Source organism: Patagioenas fasciata, chromosome 5 (assembly GCF_037038585.1).
Source record: "Patagioenas fasciata isolate bPatFas1 chromosome 5, bPatFas1.hap1, whole genome shotgun sequence".
Classification (NCBI taxonomy): domain Eukaryota; kingdom Metazoa; phylum Chordata; class Aves; order Columbiformes; family Columbidae; genus Patagioenas; species Patagioenas fasciata.
In genome coordinates, this window is record NC_092524.1 from 48,760,347 (window position 1) to 48,781,129 (window position 20,783).

Consider the following 20,783-nt stretch of genomic DNA (forward strand, 5'->3'; position numbering starts at 1 on the left):
ACACCAGCCTTTGCATATGGTTAATTAACATCTCTTCCTCTTTTTAATTTTTACTTCACTTTTTTTCTATCCGTCTTCCCACTCTTAGGGTTTTTTAAACTCATTCTATTACATCCTTTCAGCATCAATTTCTTATGATTTCTTCCACTCTTTTTTTTGTTTGTTTTTTGTTTACTGGGTTTCTAGTTCTAACGTGTCTTTTACTACAGTAAGAAGGTTTATCAAAATACAGTTATCTGTTGGGTTGTGTGACTGATATATTGTGCTGTGTCCCTGTGTAATCAGATCCTAGATTCTGATCAAAATGTTTTAACTCATGTCACTGAGTTCACTCAAGGTCTCTTGTCCCAAACAAATTACACATACCTTCTATACCATCTGGATAAACCAATAATTTGAGGAGAATCCGAGATACTTTTTTCCTAGGATTTAACTTCTTTGACCTTCCAGAACCTCAGACAATTGCATGTATAACTATTCTCCACCTTACTAAAGATAAATATCTCTCTTTTCAAATATATATATATGTAGACACACTTTCACTTCTTTGTTTATAGCTAAATAAGGTCATTAAAAAAATCTAGGATGTTTTAACTATTTCATTGACTTTTCAGATTGTTTTTAAGCTTTTTTTTAAACTTTAAAGGTAACACTGATAGTGAACGGTTCCAAATGGTAAAACAGAAAATCCCCTTCAAATATAACCGGCCCGTAGAGGAGTGGCTGCAGGAAAAAGGTAACAGTCATTAAAACTTTCATTTTAAATCCATTTGATTCTAAACCCTCATTTTTAAAGCCTGCAAATAAATGTCTCTTAAAAGATAATCGCCTGCTGCATAAATGAGTGTTTTAATTTTCATTATAATTTGTGTCAGCTTCCACCTGCCATATGTTGATAAATCATGCTATAATACATTGCTATTAAAATGCAGTTAAAGGGACTAAATTCTAAGCTTGCTATCATAGTAATGACAAACAAACAAGCAAAAAAAATTCAGGAGAAGTTTTCTAAAAAGACTAAAACCAAACACCAAACATGAGTGAAGAGCAACAACATGTATTATGGCAATTTAACCACTGCATGATTTTCCTGTTTTGATTTATTTTTATACTACATTTATGTCTTTATTATCAAAGTTTTCTTTAAAAATTTTCAAAGCTACTTGTTAAACCACTTTCTGTAAGTTTCATTTTTCTCATTAGTCTGATTAGCCACTATGCCTATGTGTTTCCTAATCTTATTAAGATAATTAAATGATTTTTTTTTAAATGTTGTAAAGAAAACATTTTTTAACATTTTCATTAAACTACAGTGAGAGAGACAGAGAAAGATGATTATTCTGTCGCTTTTCTGCTCTGCCTGGAGTGCAGTTTGAACACTCAAGTGATACATTTGTCTAAGTTATGGGTCAAATTCTTCTCTAATTTAATCCCAGGCAGTGCTACCTAATCTTGTGGGTTTGGTCTCAGTTCAGCAAAACACTTGTTGAAGTGCATAAGTCCAGCTGGCTTGAGTGAGAGTTCTGCATGATCTCAGTGGCCTGTTGGAATGGGACTTGTGTCAGTACAGTAATGTTCTTTCATCAGGAATTTGGATGGGAAAAAAAAAAATCTGGGATGTAGAGCCCATTCCAACGTCTGTTGAAAGTAACAGAATAATCTTACTGCTTTCAGCTGGGTTTGGACTGGGCTCTTGGTAATACAGTGGAACATAAGTCAGGAAGATTTTCTTCCTCTCTACTAAATGTGGTATTGAAAAAAAACCAAACACCTCACTGTAACTAACTCCTTGCCTTGAAGCCTAGAAAAAGCAGGACATGATCTTCTCTTGTTTGCTTTTAAGTTAGCACTGCTGTTAAAAGAGGGCAACCTTTGAACTCAGTCCTTGCATTTTCTGTGCTGACTTAAGCTATGGTTGTTACCAAATTTTCCAAGAGGGAAAGCCAGTGTTTTGTAGGATTGGAAAAATACAGTTTATTTTATTTTTAAAAATTCTAACCTTAAATGAATTAACACACTGATTTAGCCAGTATTAATTAAGGTCACAAAGGATGTGGCTAACTATAGCTAAAATATTTTTATTTGAAGGGTCTGATTCTGCAAAGTTCACACTCAGTTCCTGTTGACTTCAATGAGAGCTGACAGTGTTGCCTACTTTTCAGGTTTGGTCTACAATGGTGTATTATTTGTAACTAAAGCTAAAGTAGCTGTAACAGAAAAACAAAAATATTTATGTAACTAAAACAGAAATATTTTTTGACCACCAGGGTTTTACAGAACAGTTTACTCAGCTGACTTGTAAATAAATTTTAAGGTAAAGGTATATAGAAAATGCTTATTGAGTCTCAGTGGGTTGCCCTGTTAATTTACAAGATCAAACTAAAATAAATAAATAAATCTGAACACTAAAAAGAGGATAATGGTAAGTTTGAATTGCTAAAGTCCCTTTAACACTAAAGACAATTATTTCCTCAATTTTGTTAAAATAGATGCATGTCTAATTCCTTGATGCAATTCATGTGCTTGAGAAACCGACCTTTGTTTTCTTTCATGGTTTTAGTTTGATTTTTTTTTCCTTTTTGATTTTCCACCGACTCTTTTTTTTTCCTTTGTCACTGCTTCTCCAAGTTTAAGCTTATAAGCATGCCAAGGCACTTGCATTTGTAAGCCATCCTGAAATTTTGAACTGAAGTCTACTTTTTGTGGATATTGCTGCTTTGTAAAAGACAACCACACATGCAGTAGGGTCTAAAAGAGACAATATTTGAGCATTCAAACATTCACCAAGCACTGGGTGGTGTTAGGCTAGAAGGACAGAGCTGTGTTTTTACTAAAGTGAAAGGAAATTCAGTCTTTACACTTTGTGTTAGGAAATGACATCATGCAGTGGAACATCTGAGACAATAAAGCTTTGTTCCTTCATTCCAAAGTAGACAGACATTTTCAGCAACTTAGGTACCACTCAAGTTAAAAAATAATAAAAATGAATAATTTACATAGCTGTTCACCAGCCTGCTCATCCATCTGGTCATCTGTCCAACAACTAATGTAACATGGAAGGCTTCTGTCAGAAGACTTTATAAAGATGATGAGTGAGAGGGTAGCTTGCTATCAAAATGGTAGAAGATGAACTGATGGATAGAGGAATAAAAAGATTAATCAACGAGACAGCACACATAATAGCTGTCTTGCCCATATGGGTTCTTGGCTTGAGTGAGGTAAGATGAAACACTTTCCAATTGACATTTTTGAATGCTGTAGATTTGGTCTCACTTTGGTACCACTGCTACGTTATTCGCAATAATGAAATAGTTCATTTTTGGAAAACAAATATAACACATCTTTCTGAAGTGGCAACACTACTTTTTTTTTCTTCTTCTCCTTTTTTTTATTTTATTTTATTTTATAAACAGATTTAAAATATTTTTAAGAGGGGACCGGGTTTACAGTCCTGAATTATGTGAGTAATAAGCAAGACATTAAACACTATTAACTTCACTGAGATTATATATGTGAGTAAAAAGAAGTAATATTCCTAAATTGTTCAACTAAGAAGTCATAAACCCAGCAGATTTCCTTAGCAGAGTATGTGGTGTCTGCTAAGGCACAGATGTTACCTATTCTGCAGTTGGATGAACTAATAAAGACCCACAAGTATCACATCAAAAGAACTGATCCTGGAAGTCCCTAATTCTTCAAATCTCACATGTGAAGTCTCATTGTTGTGAGTGGCTATACTTCTGAAGGAAGAACTATTACTATGAATTAGGATTTGCAAAATAAGGCCCTAAAATTTCTTCTAGTGTTACAGAAAAGTTCCACCTCACTAAGATTTTTCATTGGTATTCAGTTTTCCAAATGAAGAAGTCAATGAGAGAGCAAACAAAGAAACTAGAGCTTGAACTGTTAGGAATATTTACAAAACACCTCTGAAACTTAAAATATGCTCATCTTTTTTCTCCAGTATGACACTAAAATAGCAGTAGGAAGAGTTCTCTGTGGAAGAGAAGGACTGTAAGTCTTCAGACCTTACACACCTAGTAGAATTTACTAAAGTAAACAGTTCCTCAGTAAAATTCAGTGGCCGAAAAAATTTTACTTAGGGGAAGTAAGGGCTTCAGAACCATGTCATCAAAAGAATAATTTGAAGATGCCTATGGTGGCAGATTATGTGTATATTCTCTCAATAGTTTCTCTCATTCCATATGCATTTCCCTGTTGTCTTTATTCATGCACGTTTACACCATTGTAGAATGAAGAATGAGGAATGACAGGTTGTAGGTGACTCCAACAAGTGATTCTTCTTTTAGCAAACACAGTTCTAGTACCAGTTCTGTCTCCAGCATTGACTATATGATGCAGTGCATGAATCCTGGACAGGAAGACCACTTAACAAACAAGGAAGACTTCAAAACACACAATGAAAGTTTTTTTACTGGAGTGGGGCCACCTCCTTGGAATACAATTTCTTTTAGCATTAGAAGATGTGGAGGAAGGCCCAGAAATAGATAAACAATTTATTTTTCAGCCTTAATATACTACTCATCCTTGAAAGTAAAGCAAGAGGTATGACAGGCATGTCTAAAGTGTGCTATGAGCTTGAATTAGAATAGATGACATGCTGAGAAGAGTCATGAAAGTGAAATAACCCCTTTTCTACCCTGGCTTGGGGAGCTCTCCCAGCTGGAACAGCAAAAATTCTCATTCCTCATCATCACTTAGCCCTTTTCCCTTTGGTAAAACATGAAAAATGATACAGCATTGATTCAAGGGGAGAAAGGAATGGAAATTGAAAGCTTTGAATGGTCAGTATCTTCCCTCTGTTTTCTGGGATAACATCTCAAGAGGAGCGAAATAACTCCCTGTTATTTACTCATCTCACCTCTACCTTTTGGCACTCTGTCGCGAGTGAAGTGGGAAGAAAGGAGCAGTAGCAAATTAAATGTCTGGGTATGGAGGGGCAGAGACAGTATGGAGAGAAATATAGTCCTAGAGATAGGGAATGTATGAGGAAAAGGGAAAATATCCATTAAAAAGTCCAAAGCACAGCAGGACAGAGAAGAAAAGCAAACTCTGGGGATGTGGTATATGGCAATAGTTTGGCCTTCTACAGTGTACAGTCCCATTTCCTCTGGCTCAGACAGCAGATGGGCTGAGACAGCTGAATATTTTGACGGATATTTTTATTGGATCATATTTTCCTCATAGACAAGAAGAAAGGCTCTATTTTTACATGCTGAGGATGTGTGGCTTCAGTGCATGTTTGTTGATGTTTTAATACACATATGTGGCCTCTGGTAAGTTTAAAACCGCCTGAGATGCAGAATATTGCATCAGGTGTTTCAACACTTTCCAGGGAAGGATGCCCTCCATTTTTATTTCTCATTTCTTCATCAATGCAGTTACTCCACTCTGATCAAGTCCTAGTGTTTCATTTACAAATCTGTGGATGAGGAGCACAAGGGGTGTGCAACCCACCTCCACATGTCCATATGTTAACACCTCTCCATACATTTTTGCTTAGTTAGCTAGGGCCCTCTTTGGGGACAGGAATTCCTTTCAGATACATTTCTTCTCTTGTCCCCATTCTCTTCCCCGTGGTCCATCCTGTCACCATAAGATGATGCAACACCGCATCACCACTTGACTTCGAGACCCGTCACGACGACCACCAAAATTGGTGAGCTCTCCCTCACATTTTGATCTACTCTTGCTGTGAAGGAATGAGCTGTGGGTTATAGGCTGTGCTTTGCTACATGGTGGCATTTTGCAGCTCTCATCAGGGTGGACTAGAGAGATGAAGTGGTGAGTGAGAACTGGGGAGTGGGAATGGGATGGGAACATGTGGTGCAGACTTCATAAAAATGAGAAAACACAGCAGATATTTCAATGATGATTGACTTGCTGCATTGATAACCTTTCTGAGTTCTGCCCAGTCTGGTTTTCTGTTACTTCAACAGATTTCAGGTGGCATGCCCCTGATCTTCTGAGGAACAGTGAAATTATAGGCACTGCCTTTGCATTGATGAAGCAATGTATTTCTTAACATAGTCAACCTAGTGTAGCCTGGAACATAAGCAATATATCTAGAGAAGTCCAGGCTGAATGTGATTTAAGTGTCCTGAAAATCTAGGTGAGTTGGCAATTGTTACTAGATTTATTTTTTTATAAATATATTTTTCATAACATATGACATTAGATCACTCCTAACACTCAAGGTAGAACCTTGAGTAAACCACTTAGCCTGCCTACATTTGAATTTCACTGTCTGTAAGAGGGGAGTCACATGTAAGGCATTCTGCAGCTTAACAGTCTGAAGCACGATGTTATCCTCACTATTGCAAAAACTTTGCTCTTTCAGAGACATCACAAATGTTTGCATTTGGTGTTTTTTGGTTTTAGATTTGTGAGTCTTCACAACACAAAATTTACAGGTGAAAGATCATGATTGATCCTGTTGTAGCATTCCTACCCAGTCCTGACATCACCATCATTTTTTTTCTGATATTTTATTGTCCTCAAGCCACCGCTTTAAACCTTTGCATTATGAAAAGTGGCTTTATGAGTTAATTCCATCCTTTAACCAGGCAAAATAGAAGGTTTATTTATGGGTTAAAGCTTGACAGGTACTGCAATCTGAACTGATAGTAGAAAAATAGCCACATATTGAAGCCTTATTTGTAGTTTAAAATGGGTCCAACTCTAAAAGAATGGGTTCATATTTCTGACTGAGTCAAAGGTCCTCCAGAGTTTTGATGTGTGAGTGGATGTTGAAGAATGAGGCTCAGTTTTAGCTGTCCTTGCTTTCAGGCTAATCTTTCTAATTAAGAAGCTTTAGGCAGTACATTTCCACAGTATTTCTGCAGCCATTATAAACACTACCAAGAATGAATCTTCTTCTTTGTTGTCCATCATTTCTGGCCAGGACTCGATGTAAGATGCAAAATTGAAGGAAATGTCTGGCAATAATGTTATTCACCCCCCTTCACTAGGACGACAGTTAACGATCTTCAACACCCAGGCGCAAATAGCCATAGGAGGGAAGGATAGAGGACGTCTCTTCCAAGGCCAGCTCTCCGGTCTCTATTACAATGGCTTGAAAGTGCTGAACATGGCAGCAGAGAACAACCCCAACATTAAAATCAATGGAAGTGTCCGACTTGTTGGGGAAGTCCCTTCCATCTTGGGAACAACACCTACAACCTCTGTGCCACCGGAAATGTCTACTACAGTCATGGAAACCACAACTACAATGGCCACCACTACAACCCGAAAAAATCGTTCACCACCCAGCATCCAGGTGAGTCAGTTAGTCCTCTGCATTTCCTTGGGTTCTTAATTAGTCTTTGTTTTGCTGCTCATTTCTAAACTCACAGGAGCTGTGTTCTCTGAATCATGCTTCCTGTAATTCCTTGTTTTAGTAATATTGTATAGTGTAAATTAACACAAAATGTTGTCTTCTTGTGTTGGTGAACAACTGGATGAATTATTATGGCACATGTACATGAGAATGGGACAGGTTTTGCTTCTGTTCTAGTTCAGCCCTGTTTATGTACATAAGATTGCCCCAGTGTGAATGAGAACATGATTTTAACTATGTTTACGCAGTTTCATATGTGAAGAAATGTATTCCTAAGAGAGTTACAAAGCTTAATGGGGGATGGTTGTATGGTTATTTATTATTATGACAGTATGTACTACTGCAACAGTGAAGTTCATAATGGGGAGAAAAGCAATGAAGCATTGCTTCCAGGTAGAGCCATTTTTCAGTTCCCTTTTAAGGCCTTCCTGTAGAAAATTTTCAAGAAAAACTATCAAAATTAGTTTCTTGCAAACTGCAGTTGTTCCAACATAGAGAAGTTCCAACATCCTTGGTAAAAGTCATTCCTACAAAAAAATGAATTTCAGATGTTCTGATTTAAGTGTGCCAATGTTGCATTTTCAGTCCTAAAAATGCAGTGGTTTTGGAACCACTTATGTGGCAGCCAGAATGTGGTACTGATTAGAAATTAACACCTTAAATTGGCTCTCTTTGTCTGTGCAAAGAAAAGAACCATGTAAATAATCTATCTGAGCAGTGTATAAGATTTCAAAAACTATTTATTTCAGTGGCATACTATCATGTTATCAACTAGGATGAAACACTGGTTTTAAAATCTTTATTTACATCAGAACCTTATCTTGTAGAAATCGATATACTTTCCTTGACACCAGCATATACTAGCTGAGACACTGATGAGTGATTATTAATCGGAGTGTGCCTTTATTAAAACTCCAGAGAAATGTATATCGTTGTCTAGTTGGATAAAAAATTGAAATTATTCAATCTCCTTCTCTGAAACAATTTCTGCTGCATGGGACAGAAGACCTTAATGAATTCAAGGACTTTGAAATCTGTAATCATGCAAGTTGTGCGCTTGCTTCCTAACTGCTCCAGAAGGTTTAATCCATTATTGGTTGTGTTTATACATACATATGAGTATTCTTTTTATTTTTTATTTAGTCCTGGTCATGTAGGATAAGAAAACACAAAAATAGTTCTCCTAATTCTGTACGAGGTTCGGCCACACTTGGAGTATTGTGTCCAGTTCTGGGCTCTGCAGTACAAAAGAGAGATGGAGCTACTGGAGTGAGTCCAGCAAAGCGCCTTTAAGATGGTTAAGAGACTGGACCATCTCTCCTGTGAGAAAATGCAGGAGCACTGGGACTTTTCAGCCTGGAGAAGAGAAGGCTCGTGGGAGAACTTATTAGTGTGTACAAGTAACTGAAGGGAGGGTGTATGGACAACAGTGGTGCCCAGTGATGGGACCAAAGACAATGAACATCAACCGAAACACAGGAGGTTTCCTCTAAACATCAGGAAACACTTCTTTACTGTGAAGGTAACTAAGCACAGGCACGGTTGTTCAGAAAGGTTGTGGAATGCCTATCCTTGTAAATATTCAAAAACCATTTGCACATGACCCTGGGCAACTGGGTCTGGGTGACCTGCTTGAGCAGGGAGGTTGGACCAGATGATCTCCAGAAGTCCATTGCGACCACAAGCATTCTGTGGTTCTGTGAGGTACCTCTGGCTGCAGTGGAATTTACATCTCTTACAGTAATTAATTCCAAGCCAAGGTTTAACATAGCCCCCTTTGGTATTCTGTAGATCCAGTTGGCAGCAGGATTGGGATTAATTGAGTTATTAGCCTCAAACACCCAACAGATGATTTATGAAGGCTCAGCTAAATGAGAGGAAATTACTTCAGGTTTGGTCAATGTTTTTCATAAACTTTGAAAGAATTATGGTTCCTTCTCCTCAGCAGCTTGTTCTAATGTTAGAGAAAAATCTTTGTACAGTTACATCTCCAGAAGAATGAAGTCTGTGGTCCTGATCCTGCTCTTGCTAGTTTATTGGAGATTTTCTGTAATTTATAAAGGCAGCAGAACTATATTTAACTATAGGAATGTAACAGAGAGTAGCTCTGGACCTTTGTAGGCTGGGTCAAGCTGGAAATGACCCTGGCTTACTCTTCAGAAAGCTTCCTGCCTGACCACATGGCAGTTCGCTAAGCCTGTAGAGACCATTGTGTGCTGAAAGAGCATCAGGAAGATTTAATAAAGTGTCAAAGAGCTTCTAAAAACATGGTTAGAGCAGTGATTTCCTGGATACACATGCACCACAACAAATGGCCTCATCTCAGCAGATATTAAAGCAATAACTCTTTGAAACTTCATGCTACCCACTGAAGGAAAGATAAAGGTCAATATGTACCTCCATTACAGCTTTCTGCATTTCAATATCAGGCTCTTTTATTGCTGTTGCAGCACAGATGGCTTGCCTTTCTTCCTTACTTTTGGTAAAATTTGATTCTGTCAGCTTAAGTTGCGTTATTTGTGCGGTGAAAGTGAGAAGAAATTGTCTTTTTCCATTTGGACAGTATCTCCAGCCGTGGTTTTCAGATACCTAATGGTTATTTTATCTTGCTTGTGTTCAACATCGCCATTGTCAAGCCTGCTTACAATTTGAGATCTAAGTGGTGGAAAAATCTAATAGAACAAGTTTGTTCTTTGGGGAACGTAAAATATAGCTACCTAAGGCTATGAGCAGTACGAATACGGTTAGTTATTACTTTGCTCCAGCTTTCTCTTCTCTTTCTCTGCTCAGAAATAAACAATTTTTCTTCACTTTCAAGGACTGTCAAAGTTTAGCCTCTTTCCCCATTCTAATCAGCATGATTCAAGCATTTTTTTCTCACTTCTTATATTTGATCATAAGAATCTTTTTGCTTCCTGATACCATCCACCAGGCAACAGCAGACTGTTCTTCCAATCCTACTTAAACTCGCCTTTCATCATGATGCACACCAAAAAGTTGTCAGAGTTTAGGCTGATGATGGTCTAAAGCAGTTGCTTATCAAGCCAATCAATATTGTCACTTTTTTTTTGTTTCATATTATCAATTTTTCTCTATCTATGTGTGATATATTGTTTTACACTTGAATTGTAGTCATCTTGGGTCCAAAATGTACTTTTTAGTCTGCATGTGTACTCAGCAAAGAATGGTTCTGGCTCGTTGTAGAAATACCAAGCATGATGAAAAGTGAAAGTAAAGCATCTAATGCAAAATAGCAAGAATCAGAATAGGGAATTATTGTTCTTACTGTATTAGAAGTGTCTGTGCTATTTGTGTTACTCATTTTCATATGTAAGTAACTAAAGCTTCCCCTTTTCAAAATGCATATAAAGTTTGTGCAGAATATAAAGTTTGTAGTCCGAAAATGACACAAAATCCAGGGGAATTTCAGTAGGATTTAGATTTACACATTGCTTATTGGGAAGTACAGACGAACATGATAACACCAAAAATTTCTTCTGTTCATAGTGTACACTATGATATCATCCACAGTTAGGCAGTCTGAGTACTGCCAGAAGTGGTTTAGAGCACAGTTAGACTAAAACAGCTGGGAAAATGAAGTGCTTTAGAAATATACAATCTATGCATGGAACAATGATGTGCTTTTCAATTTGTGAAGATCCCAAATATGGAATATTGTCTTGGACAAACATCCAAGACAAAGACAGATGAGAAAATAATATTACTGAAAATACCTGGTGGCGATGATGTTAACATTGAAAATGTCTATCACTTCATTTTGGTTTAACATTTGTAATAACATTTCTGCAAGGCAGTGAAACTCAGAGAACAAACAAGATTTGAGTGAGAAACAGTTGAAACATATGACTGTATGCTATACAGATAGGGACATTTCTGTGACTCAAATTTCCTTCAGAGAGGCCTAGAAGGAAGATAACAAATGCTGACCTTTTCCTATTAACTGAAAACGGGAGAGAAAAAGTTTTGATTTATGTATGTTTCAGTAAGCTGCAAACGGTGCTTGTGCTCTGCTGCCCGTGAGTAGAAATGCTGATTTGACTTTCTCACATGTCGTTTTGTTCTGAATTCAACCACAGTGTATTCAGAAGTGACATGTGTTGTACTAAATTCCTGCTGCTGTTCTCAGGGTCCTGACACACCAGACTATCCTGTAATAATAACCTCTCTGGGACTTCTGCTTTGCCATGTTACCCTAAGAAAGCTTCAAAGACAAGCCATTAGCTCCTGTGCATGGTCAAGCAGCGTCCTGTGCAGGCTGCTATAAGGTGAGGGTCACCGTACTGTGCCATGCCATACTGATACAAGGCTGCCATGCTTCTCATAGGGCTGCTTCATTAGTAATTGTTAAAGGTCCTGGTATCCCACATGTCCGTATTTCCTGATTTAAAGCAGAGCTTCAATTACTAGTGAAGTAGTTCAGAGATTTCTGAGTTTGAGAGACTTCCATGGAAATGAGTTGAAGTGACACTCATTCTTTTGGCGTCTGCTTCCATGTGAACTGCTTACATGCTCAGAATTTATTTAGTGAGTCAGTGCTCAAAGCTTTTTGTGAGACTCTCGATATGCTCTCCAGTGGCACGTTCTGTCCAGTTCACAGCTGGGTCATTCAGTTTTCAAACAATTTGTGTAAAGATATCTTTTAAGTTAGTTACTAAGTAATGCTAGTTTAGAAGAGCATGCATGGTGGTACCTGAGTCTTCCATTCACAACATCTTCAATTCAGCGAGTCCAAGATATGATTCCAGGTGGTGTGTGTCTCCTTAAGGAGAACTGCTCCAGATAAATTTCTGGAGGCTCTAGGGCCCACTGATTTAGGACAGGCCCCTAACATGTCTGCCCTATACCATGGATGACTGGGTCCCAAGACCAAAATCACAGTTTTCTGTGAAAAAGAGATCAGAACCCTTTTGGGAGGACAGATGAACTTCTGGTTATGCTCTCCATGCAGAACCAAAAGGATCTGTACCCTGTTACAGATCCAGGGCATGTCTCAACTTCTTGATCTTTAAGATGAGGATAATGACACTTGTCACACTGTTCAAACTGTAGATTGGAGGTGAAAAGAATAAATTATTTGTGGATGTTTTCAACCATATCTTAGAGCAACAAACTGACATTATAGGATACATAATATGCAGACAGTTCTCTCTAATGAATGGATGAGGGGATCTGCCCATTACGCATATGGAGAGTACAACTCATTGACATGGATCAGAATAAGGTTCTCAACTTTTATTTTAACCATTAGGCTTTCCAGCCTTCTAACTTTGTTTTAAATTGAGGCTCCAATAATCTTGATTAATGTCTTTCCATAACATGCATCTCCAGGCTAAATCCTTTCTTACCATGTATATCACAAAGGAAAATAGCACAGAAGATTTTTCAGTCTGATTAGACTTTCACTGTCAGCTAAGACAAATACAATTGTCTGACCCTTGTTCTTGCCTAGGTACTTTCTTTTACACGCATAGATAATAATATTTGGGGGGGAAGAAATTGGCCTTTCATTTACTCTGTGCTTCTTATAGGTCACTAGCGACATTTTCATCCCAAGATTGCAAAACTCTAATGAAAAAAGAGCTTTTGATGAGTCTCTGCTTTAAAGACTGACTTCATTGGCCCATTGGTACCTCTGAGAATTACATGGTCTGGCTCTTATCCCTCCTTTTCTTTGTCTTCCTCAACTATTTTTTCTTAAAGAGACCAAAGCCCCTATCCTGAACTGTCTTTCAGAGTAGAATCCTTTCTCCTGCACTACAGTCCTGTTGAGTGAGATGGTGGACTTGCTGCAGTCAAATGCACAAAATGGCTTTTAATTTTTCACAGTCACATCTCTTCTGTGATGATTAGATGGCAACATGGTTTGGGCAGGGAAAGAAAGAGTTTGGAAGCAAGAATCCAAATGTGGGATAGAAAATTTTCATGCAAACTACTCTTCATGTAGATTACAGAGTAATTAATTCAATAATACCAAATGACCTGTAAATACTCCACAAGTTTGTAGTATAGAAATGAATTTAGTGCACACTAAAATACAGAATCTTTGGTGTGTAATGTAGAATCTACCTAACCAGAAACATGTACATGTTATGCCAATGTTCTGTATGGGAAAAGGATAAAAATATTCACCAAGTTTTATCTGAATATTGGATGGGGGTGTGATATGGTGTGCATAAATTATATTTATTGATCTAGTGATCCAGATACTCAGATTACCTATAGAGTTCATATAATCTAAAATATAGTGCTATATTTTCATTATTTCATTCACTTTTTTACAGAAGACAGGTGTACTACACTTCTGGAAGTGCTGTAGTGAACCAGGAGTTCAGTAACCATCCAAAAAGAGAATGTGATTTTACTGTAATATTTTTCCAGAGCTGCCTACACTCCCAAGTGCTGACAAGTACTGATGATGGAAATAAGCTCAGCCTTGTATTTCTGCTAAGCATAATTACAGTAATAAAGATCACTGTATTTGTAAAACAGCTCATGCATGTGCTGGTGTATGTTGTCATTTGTTGACATTATCAACAGTGATATTTGAGCATTTAACTTAGTAAACATAGTCGGCTCTAAATGTTGACTACTCTTTCGTGACTCCAGGGGAGGGATTTGATTAAATGTGTGTGGCAAACTTGAGTGCCACGAGTTGACACATAGTACAACTGCTTGATACATATCTTATGCTCAAGGTTTTGGATAACCTGGTTTTATATAGTAGCATTGTCAAATATTCACTTCAGCCATTTCTATTTGTGTTCTGCTGCGAACCACATCGTCTTTTTGTTTCTTCAGACTAATATTTTACACAAGGCCTGAGTTAAACTGATTAAATTCTACACAAGTAGAGTTTACATTGCTTTTAATCGGCAGACATGAAAAATCATTTGGGATTTGCAACAAAATCTCAGCTGGTGTTTTTGACACGTGTATCCAGTTTTGCTCTACTGCAATTTTTGGAAATGAAGATTTGACCCAGAATATGAAGGGGAGGCTGGTGTAGCATTTTTTTTTTAGAATTTCAGCAGTTCTTTTTATTTTAGTTGATAATTTTTTTTATCTTGATCAAGAACTTACGGAAATATTTGCTTGATTTTAGGTGACCAAAAAGCATGCCTTTTTTATAATAAAAGAATAAGAAGATGTAATAACAGCTATAGTAAACTGATACCTACCATCTTCAGACAGGTAGACAGGCATGTATTTCTCAGAAAATACCCTTGATAACATTAGTATGTACTTTTTTTTTTTTTAGGGCACAGCATTCCTTTGTGTATTTAGGCATGTGATTTACCCTGCCAAAAAGGATTCTTGAAAGTCACGTAGAAGATTATTTTCAAAGTCTGATTAATAAAGTACTTAGGATCTAAAGCTACTATAGTTGACCATACAGTTGATCACAAGACAAATGAAAGGATAGGAAAAGTGTGTTGTTCTGGAATGGTTGTGCAGCAATAAAATATGATTGAGAGATCAAATACTGCAAAAGTAACTGTTTAGAAATAAATGGAGTAGAATGAATTGTTATGGCTCAAATATAGTTTGAGGATTGGCTCGTGTTTTCTTGTAGCTTATCTGCTCTGCTTGCTATTTATATACTTCAGGGAAATGCCTAGAAGCTGCAGATATTGTCAGAATGCTTCCAGACCATATAGTTCCCTTTTGTTTGTGGTGGTTTTTCATTTGGTTTTGTTCTGTTTTGGTTTGGGTTTTTTTGTTGTTTTGTTTGGGGTTGGTTTGTTTATATATATATATAAAATACACGCATATATCTATATATATAAAATATATATGAAAGACTGTCTGAGAAGTGGGAATGTAGCTCTTCCCTTTCGTAGTTCATATTTGAATGAATGTGCAGAAATTAGAAACGCACCATGCTGTTGTGACAGACCCTCTTTCTGAGACCATCTAATTAATGCCTTGGGTTTTCTGTAGAATGATGGTGTTGTTAACCAGTAGAAACAGAAGAATTTCTGCTCCTTTTTTTTTCATCTGTGGGATGAGTTGTCACTGATTTGCCAGATACGTCTCACGGTATGGCTCTTCAAAGTGATGATTAGCAAGACAGGCTATTCAACCACTAATCCTTTCTCTCCTTCCTTAGATGGCATATGAGTAGGTGGGCTGCTGTTCATTTTGATTGCAGAATTACTTCTATTATAATCTGAAAGATTTGTTTCCGCAAAATTTCCACAGAAAAATAATGCCAAAGGAGTGAGGACTCAGATTTCAGTTCTCTTGCTATTTCATGGGATGCAAATGTTCTTTTTCTTCTTCCTTATAGTGTGCTTTTGGAAAAAAATTGGTCTATTGGCTCTTCACTCTTATAGTGACTCGTGAAAGGACAATCCTCCCTCAGAATTTCTTTGAGAGTTTTCCACTGGTGCTGTGCTGCCCATTTTGCTGCATCTTGTATTTGGTTTGCTTAAGGAAATCAATTTGCAGAGACAATTTTGTTGGTAAGGACATTTCCAGGGAATACTAGTAGTTAATTAGGAGGTGTGAACCAGGGAGTAGGAGATGTTGGGAAAGCTCTAATGGCTAAATATATGAAAGTGGATGGAGAAAGGATGAATTCTGAAGTGCAGACAACTAAGATCTGGAGGACAAGATACATCTATCTCTCAGAGACATGGAAAGAAAACAGCAAGATTTAAAGAGTGACATGGCTAGAGGTGGTAGGATGGTGCTTCTAGTAACTGTTTTAGACAGACAAAGATTTGGAGAAAAAAGAAACTTGTGCTTACATGGCTTAGTAACCACCCTTCTACTTTTTAGTCTCTGCTTTGTTCCACACTCTGTTTTCCCCAGAGATAAAGGGCAGTGATTTTGTGCCAAGCTGGCAGTGACTCATTTCAGTAGAACTGCTGGTAGTGAGATCCAAGAACCCAGAGCTTCTTCCAAAGCAATATCAAGTCAGGAGGAGCTGGACTCTCACACTTTTACTAAGATCATGTAAAAACCACCTCTTCTACTCACTTGCAACAGCTCTTTTTGACTGTTTTGGAACAGGAAGACTTAGTATAAAAAGAGTTAGGGCAGGTAAGGAGAAAAAATTACTGTATGTTGTGTTCTTCTGACATCCAAGAAATACCCTCAGTGCCGAAGCCACACAGAGAGATTTGCACAAATAGCTTGAATTTAACTTGATCATAATGCCCTTTCTTTTTCCTGAAAAATGACCTCCAACAAAAGTATAAGGACATGAATGATCTTAATCTGTGGTAACAATGGAGAACCAGTCCTGACTGACTCCAGCAGCATAAATATACAAAATGACAGGTTATCCCACTGCCTCCCTCCCTGCTGCTTGAACGCAAACATACACACTCAGTAGCACACTGCAAAATTCAAATTGGTCTTTATCTTTTATCTGTAGCCCTAGTGATTAATGCTGCTCTTGCTGGGAAACTAATCGAACAAGGGGAAATATGGAGAAAGAAATATGTATTTCTTAGACTATCGTTATCAGTGCTATTATTATTTCTTTAATATATTTTCCTCCTGTTAGAAGAACTTAATGTACTGACACAGCAGGAAGCGAGAGGTGAGAGCAGATTTGATGGCAAGAAGATGAATGGAGCAGGCCTCAGCAAGGGGAACACAGGCATTTTACAGAATGATATGAGCTGCTGAGATGCTTTGGGGTTGCAGCATTTTAGCTAAAAAACTGAGAGGCTGAAACAGACTGAACACAGGTCCTGAACCAGGAGCTGCCATTTTCTAACCCTGTAGTCCCAGTTTGATCCTTCAGATATGTACAGCATAGAGCAGAAAATTTACTTTCTGCTGTGGTAAAACCAGAAATGGATGTTTTGAATGGATATGACTTAGATTTAAGTAGGAGGCCTGTCTTATGAGTGAGTAGGAGTGGATTCCAGTTGTCTTGTTTCCTTGGAATCTTAAGGAAACAGACTTAAAGATAAGGAAATTAAGAGGTCACACCTTGTTTTGCTTTCCCTTTGAGAAGAGGAATACCTGTAACAAAGGTAGACTTTTGGGATTAAGGTTCATGCTGCCTGTCTCCTTATTTCAGTATTCTGGCTACTTTAACAAGTGTGACCACTCGTTTTTCTAAATATACTCTCGTTGTGGTGCGATGGTGATGAACATCAGAAAAAAAGAAATTAGGTAGAAAGAGGAATGTTATCTACTCTGTAGAAGCATTTTTGGGTAGGATCGGTATTTCCTGTGCTCTCTATTACTCTTTGCTGTGGGTATATTGGCATAATGTCTTTTTTCTTCACAGGGTAGGCTCAAGACTTGCAAATATGTTTAGGATCTAAATCTAAAGCATAGTTATCTTAGCTCCCAATCGATTACATTGAGACAGCAGCTAATCCAGTTGTTCTCTGCTAGAACCATGCTCTCAGTTTGTATTAACACTTATATTAGAATATGGGTCTCTAGTGCTCAGGTTTGTTTCATTGTTATAGACAATCTCATTAGAGATATTCATAGAAAAGCAAGCTAAAACTGATTCTGTATGCATGATACGTGCAATTCCTCCAGTCACACTAGTTTTGTATGTCTCCCAGTTTACACATAGTACCTAAGTTGTCCTCTCACTGCCTAACACATTACCATTTACTCTATCACGCTTTAGACTTGTGTAATGAAGTTGTTTTTAAGCAGGTGAGCAATGGTTGTTCAGGTGGCTGCTGCTGTCACCTGCTTGTCTTGTCTTGAGAACTAGCAATTTGTGGGAATGAAATTTAGAAATGTAGATATGCTGGGCAGAACAGAATATACAGCTTGCTCATCTGGAGTCCCTGAAGGCATTCAGCTTCAACAGCACCAGAGGAGGACCTCCACAGCAGAGCTTATGGGCTTCTTCCAGAGACAGTAGGGCAGCTGGCCTCACTCTGTAACAGGGCTTTGTACAGGTGCTGGCAATCAATTGTCAGGTAGGATTTCCAGCTGCTAGACATAAATAAGAGTGCCAGGGTGGAAAGGATGGATAGATGGGAGGAAGAAGGGTGGTTGTGTGTGTGCCTGAGAAGGAAATACTGTGATGGGAGCCCCTCCTGTAGAGGACTTTTTCTGCCCCCACATCTGACTAATTGTGAGGTATTATTGTTTGCTTGAAGATGAATATTTCCTTGGTGCTCAAATGGCTGATTATATGTTGTCCTTCTGTTTATGGAGCTATGCACAGCACAGAAATTTCTGATTGTTTGGCTGTAGCATTTGTTGCCCTGGCAAGAAGCAAGAACCACTTACAATCTGCTGTGAAAAGGTTTGGTGTCTCTCTGGCTGCCTCTCAGCTAATGTCTGATGCTTGCAAGTTGTTTGTTCTGTCCTTTCTTAGCTGAATCCATAGAAATGGTGTTGGCTTCTGCTCCATGTGATCCCTGGGGGGAAGGAAGGGAAGAAGTTGGCAACAACTGGAAAGGAGGGCAAGAGCCTGGCTGTGGATTGTGAAGGTCCAGGATCTGCAACGATCACTTTTGCTTTAGGAAATGCTGTAGCAATTGGAGTGAGTTACAGGCCTGCAGTCTGCAGCTTGTTCTTTTTATGATGGCTTGTTGCACAGTACGAGCTAGGTCCCTGGATCAGATTCTGACTCCCACTTCCATAAGACCAGATTTTCTTTGTTCGGGCTTGGGAAGCTCTTCTGCTGCAACTCTTGGCAGGTATTTATGCTCTCCAGCTTACTACTGTAGTGGTGGACACTAAGCATCCAAGGCAGCCAGAGAATTTGAAAGTTAAACAGCATCAAGGCTTCTGCTGGGAAAGGAGAAATAGGGTGAAAGAAGGGCAGTGTTGTCACCTTCCCTGAGAGAGTTGCAGATTGAACAGGGCAGAGGATGTAAATAACAGTTTACAGCACCAAGGATCGGTCTAGAGGCAGAGGGACGTAATGGCACAGGCTGCTGTCCCTCTGCTTCAATCAGGCTTGGTCACCTTGAATTTACTGACTGGTTTTCTTCTATTCAAACCTGATTTAATGACAGCAGTAGCTAAAAGTCAGAAGACTTGGGGATTTTTTTAAAAACTCTTTTTTCTGTTGTTAACTGTTCCTCTGTTGCATTTTTGTCCTTCTAAAGCTGAGAGGTAACTTCTGTGGTGGCAATGAAAGGTGACAGTAGTTAGGCAGTGTCGTACCCCATTTCTTCCACCAGGGCATTACAGAGAGGACAAGAGAAGTGGTTACTATTATCCGTGGGTACAGCTAAGCTCCATATGGCAACCTGCATTTATAGTACCTGTCGAGTGTTGCCTTGGCATCTGAGAGCTATTCAGCTCAGGAACCCATCCACCTGCAATGGTCCATAAATTCTGAATAAGGCTGTGGTGAGAAATTGTAAATTATTAAAACACCTATGTAGTTTACCTAGAAATCAGAAATCCACTTGTTAATTACATCTCTTCGAGCCAGAAATCCTCTCCTTCTATCAGTGTATTTTTATTTATATGACTGATTTATTTTACTCTAGAACTATATGGGGGTTTATATTAGGGTCAAATCACAATTTGATCATATTGCAAGTCATGAAATTATTCAGCTGTCTTATACAAATTCATTCATATAAGGCAGAGACTTAAATAAAATGTCAGCCCAGACCCCTGCCATTCCTCTTCTCTTTTACTGTCCAAGACCCTTTAAGAGGAAAAGAAAAAATAGTACTTTCTGGAAAAGAGGAGGACTGGTTTTCATTTTGTGAAAGTAAAACAATTAATAAGAATTAATAATTCATTTTGTTTAATTATGTTTTTATCTTTCATGGATCATTTTTTTAGTTCTACTTGCATGAAAGTGTGGGGTTTAGGAAACAAGATTTTTCTCACTTTTTTGAAATGTGCAGATAAAGAGGATGGTAAAAACTGTAATGTGGTTTCAAAATTGTCAAAGATGTCAGTGACATGTGAACTGTCCTCTAACTCTGTTGTGGTATCTGTAGTGGGACTGCTTGTCCATTTAACAGAATCATGGTGTTCCATGTGCCATTTCTGCTCTATTTTAATGCATCTGGCCTGATTTTCACTTGCACAGAGCAGTGAAATTTGGGCTGTAACCCACATGGCAGCATCAGGAAGCAAATTTTAGTTTGATTGGCCTTCTTTGGCATCAGACTGTGCAGGAATTCAGCCATTCCTGGTTCTAGACACAAAATTTGCTTTCCTATTTGTGTTGTAACTTGGGGAAACTCATAATACAGTTGATGCCTTTGGCATAGTGCCGGATAGAGGGAGTTGTCTAAAGCAATCACTCAAGGAACATCTCACTGGGTAGAGCTGTGATTCTTTGTTCTGTAGCAAGAGAAATCGGTGGATTTCAGTCTCTGGGATAGATGATGTGGCACCTACTGGAGCACTGCATATATATACTAACAGGAACAGGTTTTCATGAAATTTCTTTGTGAAGTACCTTACAAACCATATCTGAGGATTG

The 20,783-nt window shown here is 38.1% G+C and overlaps 1 protein-coding gene across 47 annotated transcripts in view; it reads left to right on the top strand.

Moving 5' to 3' along the window:
• Positions 1-20,783, top strand: part of NRXN3 (neurexin 3) — a 1,036,700-nt gene that overhangs the window by 919,317 nt on the left and 96,600 nt on the right. For 21 of the 47 annotated variants that reach the window (XR_011739408.1, XR_011739409.1, XM_071809509.1 and 18 more), the window contains 3 exons: positions 647-736; positions 5,621-5,680; positions 6,993-7,300. Coding sequence is in view for 45 of the 47 variants with exons in the window: in XM_071809509.1 (XP_071665610.1) it covers positions 647-736; positions 5,621-5,680; positions 6,993-7,300 (458 nt within the window). In the remaining 2 variants the exon portion in view is untranslated. The remainder of the gene's footprint in view (positions 1-646; positions 737-5,620; positions 5,681-6,992; positions 7,301-20,783) is intronic. The other 26 variants (XM_071809495.1, XM_071809520.1, XM_071809496.1 and 23 more) reach the window with 2 other exon arrangements.